The sequence below is a fragment of the Oncorhynchus mykiss genome, chromosome 11, assembly GCF_057628025.1.
Source record: "Oncorhynchus mykiss isolate SJ-2025 chromosome 11, ASM5762802v1, whole genome shotgun sequence".
NCBI lineage: Eukaryota > Metazoa > Chordata > Actinopteri > Salmoniformes > Salmonidae > Oncorhynchus > Oncorhynchus mykiss.
Genome location: NC_143032.1, coordinates 63,103,471 through 63,110,000, shown reverse-complemented (window position 1 = coordinate 63,110,000; position 6,530 = coordinate 63,103,471). Strand labels below are relative to the sequence as shown.

Genomic DNA, 6,530 nt, shown 5'->3' with positions numbered 1-6,530 from the left:
GAGTCTGCAGTGACCTCTGCCCCCGGCCTCTAGCCAATGGAGGAAAAGAAAACACGTTGGAATGATTCACTGATTACATCTATACAGCAGTAAAGGCCATCTAGAAATGGTTCAGCCAGCGATAATGTTTCCCTACGTAGTACAGCATCTTGGTCAATGTACTGCAGCAGTAGTTCATATAGGCTTGGAAAAGAGAGGCCTGTTAAGGATTAGAGAAGAGGGAGAGAGAGAAAGAAGAGATAAAAGGAGAAGATGCCAGGCCTAATGCATCAGCCACAGTGAGCTCCTATTAGATTAGGCCAGAGGCTCTCTAATGCGTACACACACACACACTTACTTATAACTATCTCTGAGAGAATACTGGCTCTGCTTCCGCTGCCAACAACACACACTGTCAGAGCTCACCTGATTATGGCATGATTTACTAACAGACACCAGTACACCAGGGGTTGGAATCATTCCGTTCTGAGTAGAACCCCTATTTATTTTGTACCGTTCCAGTGTTCCAACCAGCATTACAAAGTTCTGAACCGTTTCCAACCAAACAAAAGTAACTGTTCATTGTATCCCGGGAAATCAACATAGTTTCTACATTTAGCTCATTCATTTACCACCCACCAATTAGCATGGATAGAGCATCTTGCTATGGAACGGGTAAGCTAGTTGTTTACATGTATGATGGCCAGATAAGTGCAGGCACGAGATGTGATTGAAATTCCACGGGTGGGGAGAGAGCAGGAGAAAGCGGTGGACATGGAGGGCGTTTGTGTTGAAGCACTGAGCATGATGATGGGTAGGAATGTGTTTAGGCTATTACTATCATCATAACTCCAATCATCTACATAATGATATACACACACCAGGAATATTTTTTGGAACAAAAAATACAATTATTTACCGTTTCTCAAGATTTGAACAGTTCTGTTCTGAACCACTCGAGATCACTTTCTATGTTCTGTTCTGGTTAAAACCCCTGCAGCAAACACACACACACACACACACACACACACACACACACACACAACATTGGCCTATTCACACACACGCCATACTACTATTGTTATGCTAACAATAGGCGTAGTTCCCATGGTGCATACAGTGGTAACGCAAACACACCCATGGTTATCCTGGTATGAATGCCCTGAACCATAAGATGAAGGGATAACAGAAAGAAGAAGAATGTTTGCATAAAACCAACACTCTCACTCTCTCAGGACTGTGTGGTGAGAGGGTTGTGTGTGTGTGTGTTAGTACCCGGGCCAACCAGGTGGTGGCAGCAGTGTGCTGAGTATTAGAGGGGGGTACACAACATAACACGTCCAACTCACACTCCGGATTAGAATCTCCCTTTTTTGTGTTAAATACTAAAACTAGTCCTCAACAAACACACACACACGCACGCACGCACGCACGCACACACACACGCACACACACACGAGAGTTACTCACAGATACAGTGAACAACTAAAAAGTTTAATTATCAGGCTGAATCTTGAGATTAAACCTCTATGCCAAACACATGTACTGTACGTCTCCAGTGCTTTCTGATCACACAGGTCTTTGTGCAGTGAGTCTAGTCTGTACATACTGATAACTGTGACTGACTGTGGCACAATACACAGCTGCTCTGGCCTCCGCTTCAGAGACACTCACTTACGTTTCAGTCCCCTCTCTCTCTCTCTCTCTCTTACACACACAGGGCTGAATAACGGTAAATAGTGTGGACGGCTGGCGGTAATGACGCTGCAATATAATATCAGGATCAGAAGTGATAGAACCCTGGCTGGTCTGGTGCATCCGGTGGTGATGAGCACCATGAGACAGCTGTGGAGCCTTGTTACCAGTAAGCAAGACACACACCACACTATCAACACAATAACACACAGACCAGCTAGCTACACACACCATCAACACACAGACCAGTAAGCAATACACCACACCATCAACACACAGACCACACACCATCAGCTGAATAACCCACAGACCAAGTTTTGTTACAAGCTAGCTACACACACCAACAACACTGTAAAACACACCAAGTCACTGTTTCTTCTCAATAATTGTTGTTTTGTTTTTGTATATATATCCTCGTTGCAACATCTGACATCCCCAATGAGACAGGACATGCTGATAAATTAAAAGTGTGAATCAGTTAAATGGAATTATACTGTCAATGGTGTTTTATGGTGTCATGAACAAACTTACAAAAGTGAAATAGGACCTTCTAAATAGATTAGATTATTTTAAATTGTAATTCTTATTGGCAGGGAGCATCAGAGTGCTTTTCATGCTTCTCAACCAGTCCTCATCCTCCTACTGCAGAGAACTGTACACAGACAGTGTCATGTCCAGCTGTCTGGGACCGTGTTAAACTAATTACCTGCTGCACGCACTCACACCACACACACAGTCATTGAGCACGAGTTGCACAGCAAGGTCTGGGGGACATCCAGATTGGTGCTGGGCTGTCGCAGTGCCAGCCCAGAACATGGCTCTCTGTATGGGCACAACTGCCAGCTAGCACCGGGTTACTGAGGCCAACCCAGACTCCATAGGACGACTTCAAGTAGCCTAGCCTACTAGCACCCAAAGTGCTTTCCTCTGGTATTTAAGTCTATTCTACTTTATTACATCATTTTGATTATATTATATTTCTCTATATCCTAGAGTTTCTGTATGATTGTATTCTGTTATATTCTATTCTAGATTATATAGTTATATTTATTTATATTTTCACCTTTATTGGTATAAGTAATTAAATTAACAACAAATTATTATTTGTACTGTCACAATATGGTTCTGTTCTGTTCTATTCCATTCTATTCTAGAGTCTCCATGTGGTCCTTTTATATTCTACTATTTCCTTTGTGTATTAAAAGTACAAGTAAAGCTATAATTTTGTAACATAACTGTACACATTTATAATTTTCATTCCAAATATTATTATTATAAACCTCTATTATTTTAAAAATGTGTCAACAATAATCTGTTAGCCTGTCTGCCGAGGACCTGCCACCAAGATATCTGCATAGCCACCCTTCCCTTTCTCTATCAGCCATTAGAGAAACTCTGGATAAACACTGGAGAGACCTTTTAACTGCTGCTTTACTGCGGTCCGCAGGAGAGAGAAAGAGAGGCACTATCAAACAATAACACGAAGAGGACAGGAGGTCCAATTCCAATACACTCCTATAGGCACAGGCCTATAGGATATACATACTATTAGACTCCCCTCAAACCACATGGAAGACTCATTCCAATCCCACCCCACTAGGCACACACTGGTTGAATCAACGTGGTTTGAACCAACGTGGAATAGACGATGAATTGACGTTTATAACCAGTGGGACATTCTAAGTTGTGTCATTATTAACTGGTTATTAATTCTTCATTAGCCTATAACTGTTATGGCACATTCGCAGCGCTCGAGCTGAAGTGAACGGCGTACAGGGTACTAGGTCCCGATTTAGGCTACCGAGAAAGAACAACATCCGAAGTAATATAGTTACCACCTCTGTGAGCCCCGTAGCAGAGAGCAAGGAGCAGCACCAGCAACGGCCGCAGGCGGGGCACCCTCGGTGGGGATGCGAGGCGCTCAGCCCCGCGGTAACAACATCCGGTTCTCCCCATCCCCGTCCATACAGGGCCAGGAGGGAAGAGGGGACAGACAGCCACGGGGGAGAGGCGTGAGGGGCGGCGGAGCGGTTTCCGATAAGTCAGGCCTCTGCTCTCCTTCTCCCTCCTTCTGTTCTCCTTCTCCTCCTCGAGTGCGCAGGGGCATTAAAGCGCAGCTGCTCCGCGGAATGCGATCCGTTAGGGCGGTGAAAAGGAAAGGAGAGGAAAAGGGGAAAACTAAGTTGCGATATAAAAATACAAGTCCATCCAGCAACATAAACACTTTCACTCCTTCTTCGTCCCCTGTGACAGATTTCCTTCCCAGACCCCGCAGTGTGTCTCTAGCAGCTTATTCCGTCCTGACTGAGTTGAGTGTTGTTGTAGCGATCAACCTCGGCTCCCCTGTCTCTGTCTCTCTACACCTCACCTCAGAATCCTGCCCCTCTCCTCTCTGTTCCTCAGATCTATGGGAGAGACCTAAGGACACTGCTGACCTGCAAACGTCTAACTAAAATATAAAACTGACCCTTACCGTAACCTAATTTTAACCGATTCTGAAATTAAATATCAATTTGCAGGTCAGGAGTGTCCATATAGCATTTTCCCAGATGGATACCACAGATGATCTATTGTTGACCAGATACTCAAGTGGCCACTCTAACAATGAAAATACATGTATTTAAAAAGGCAGTCGGGAGGAGGCAAGATCAGTTGGAACCATTCTAGCCAATGAGAGGACAGGTACGCGTGTGAAAACGGGCACGACTCCGATATAAAGTGTTTTTTTTTTTTTTTATCAAAGTTGCCGGGATGTCACGTGTTCTACTTATCTCAGTAAACTCGTAATAAGCTAAGTATTACGACATTTCTATTATTTTAAATAAGCCTCACGTATCAAATAAGCCATTCAAATTTTCGTTAACCCTATTCGACACTCTCATGACCTCCCATACACAAACTCTTTCTTCGCTTGGTGAGCGAAAAAATCAAATAAAAATCGCCACCTGCTGGAGAAACAGATTTTTGGCCCACTTATCCCTCTCGTATTGCTTCTTCCTCTGTTTGCTTAGCGAATGAACCACACCATTGGCGCAAAACCTGCCTCTGATAGAACAGGCCCCCCTCCTTGGCTTCCCTGGAGAAAGAGAAAGAGGGAGGGAATGAGAGCGGGAGAAAGAGAAAGAGAGCGAGGAATAGTGCATGTTATTTTAAAAACATTATGTATTGATGCAATACATTTCCAGAAGTAAGACAAAGACCTAGAGACAAAATTAAGTTTTACAAGCCTTAATGGTAATGAATATGATGACACTATTAAACATGCTCAAACCAATTATTGCCACACACAGGTGTACTATGTCTTTCATCTCCTGACAGGTGAGACAGAGGCATCCTGGGTGTTGGAGTCCCACTGAGACCCAAATATATTTGTTACTGAGACTAGCTCAGAGGAGAATATTACACCCCAACCCTTATTGTTACACACCTTCACAGCATCTCATTTCCATATGTTGATGTCTGGAATGCTGAGCCTGCATATGAAACATAAAAAAAAAAAAATCTAATTCCCTCTCAACTGTTTTTTCTCTCTCTCTCTCGCTCTCTCTCCTATAGGGTGTGTGTGTGTGTGTTTGCATGTGTGGCTGTTAATCCTCTCCCATAGTCCAGACAGAATGTGTCAGGTGTTAGGACAGTTAGACACCAGTGGGAATCTCTGTTCACATTAACATCACTGCTGCTATGTGTGGTCACGCTGTGTGTGTGTGTTTATATATATATGCATGCATATGGGTGTGAGTGTGTGCATGTGCTTGCCAGAATATGGAAAAGAGATGCTCAGTGGTTGATGTGCTTTAAGTTTGTGTGTTTTAAGTTTGTGTGTGTTATAAATTGGTGTGTGTTATAGGTTAGTGAGTGTTATAGGTTGGCATGAGTTATAGGTTGGTGAGTGTTATAGGTTGGCATGTGTTATAGGTTGGTGAGTGTTATAGGTTGGCATGTGTTTTGGGTTGGTGAGTGTTATAGGTTGGCATGTGTAATAGGTTGGTGAGTGTTATAGGTTGGCATGTGTTATAGGTTTGTGTGCTTTAGGATGGTGAGTGTAATAGGTTGGTGAGAGTAATTGGTTGGTGTGCTATAGTTGTGTGTGTTATAGGTTTGTGTGCTTTAGTTGTGTGTGTTATAGGTTTGTGTGCTTTAGGTTGGTGTGCTTTAGTTGTGTGTGTTATCGGTTAGTGTGCTTTAGGATGGTGAGTGTTATAGGTTGGTGTGTTATAGGTTGGCGTGCTTTAGGTTGGTGTGCTTTAGGTTGGTGAGTGTTATAGGTTGGTGTGCTTTAGGTTGGTGTGCTTTATTTTGTTGTGTGTTATAGGTTGGTGAGTGTTATACAGTGGGGCAAAAAAGGATTTAGTCAGCCACCAATTGTGCAAGTTCTCCCACTTAAAAATATGAGAGAAGCCTGTAATTTTCATCATAGGTACACTTCAACTATGACAGACAAATGACAAAAAAAAATCCAGAAAATCACATTGTAGGATTTTTTAGGAATTTATTTGCAAATTATGGTGGAAAATAAGTATTTGGTCACCTACAAACAAGCAAGATTTCTGGCTCTCACAGACCTGTAACTTCTTCTTTAAGAGGCTCCTCTGTCCTCCACTCGTTACCTGTATTAATGGCACCTGTTTGAACTTGCTATCAGTATAAAAGACACCTGTCCACAACCTCAAACAGTCACACTCCAAAATCCACTATGGCCAAGACCAAAGAGCTGTCAAAGGACACCAGAAACAAAATTGTAGACCTGCACCAGGCTGGGAAGACTGAATCTGCAATAGGTAAGCAGGTTGGTTTGAAGAAATCAACTGTGGGAGCAATTATTAGGAAATGGAAGACATACAAGACCACTGATAATC

At 43.0% G+C, this 6,530-nt stretch overlaps 1 protein-coding gene across 2 annotated transcripts in view; it reads right to left on the bottom strand.

The window, feature by feature from the left end:
* Positions 1-4,606, bottom strand: part of LOC110536150 (repulsive guidance molecule BMP co-receptor b) — an 11,191-nt gene extending 6,585 nt beyond the window's left edge. The window contains exon 1 of one of the 2 annotated variants that reach the window (XM_021621732.3): positions 3,510-4,606. In XM_021621732.3, the coding sequence (XP_021477407.3) occupies positions 3,510-3,630 (121 nt within the window). In that variant the 5' untranslated portion in view covers positions 3,631-4,606. The remainder of the gene's footprint in view (positions 1-3,509) is intronic. The other variant, XM_090190866.1, reaches the window with a different exon arrangement.
* Between the last annotated feature and the right edge of the window lie 1,924 nt (positions 4,607-6,530).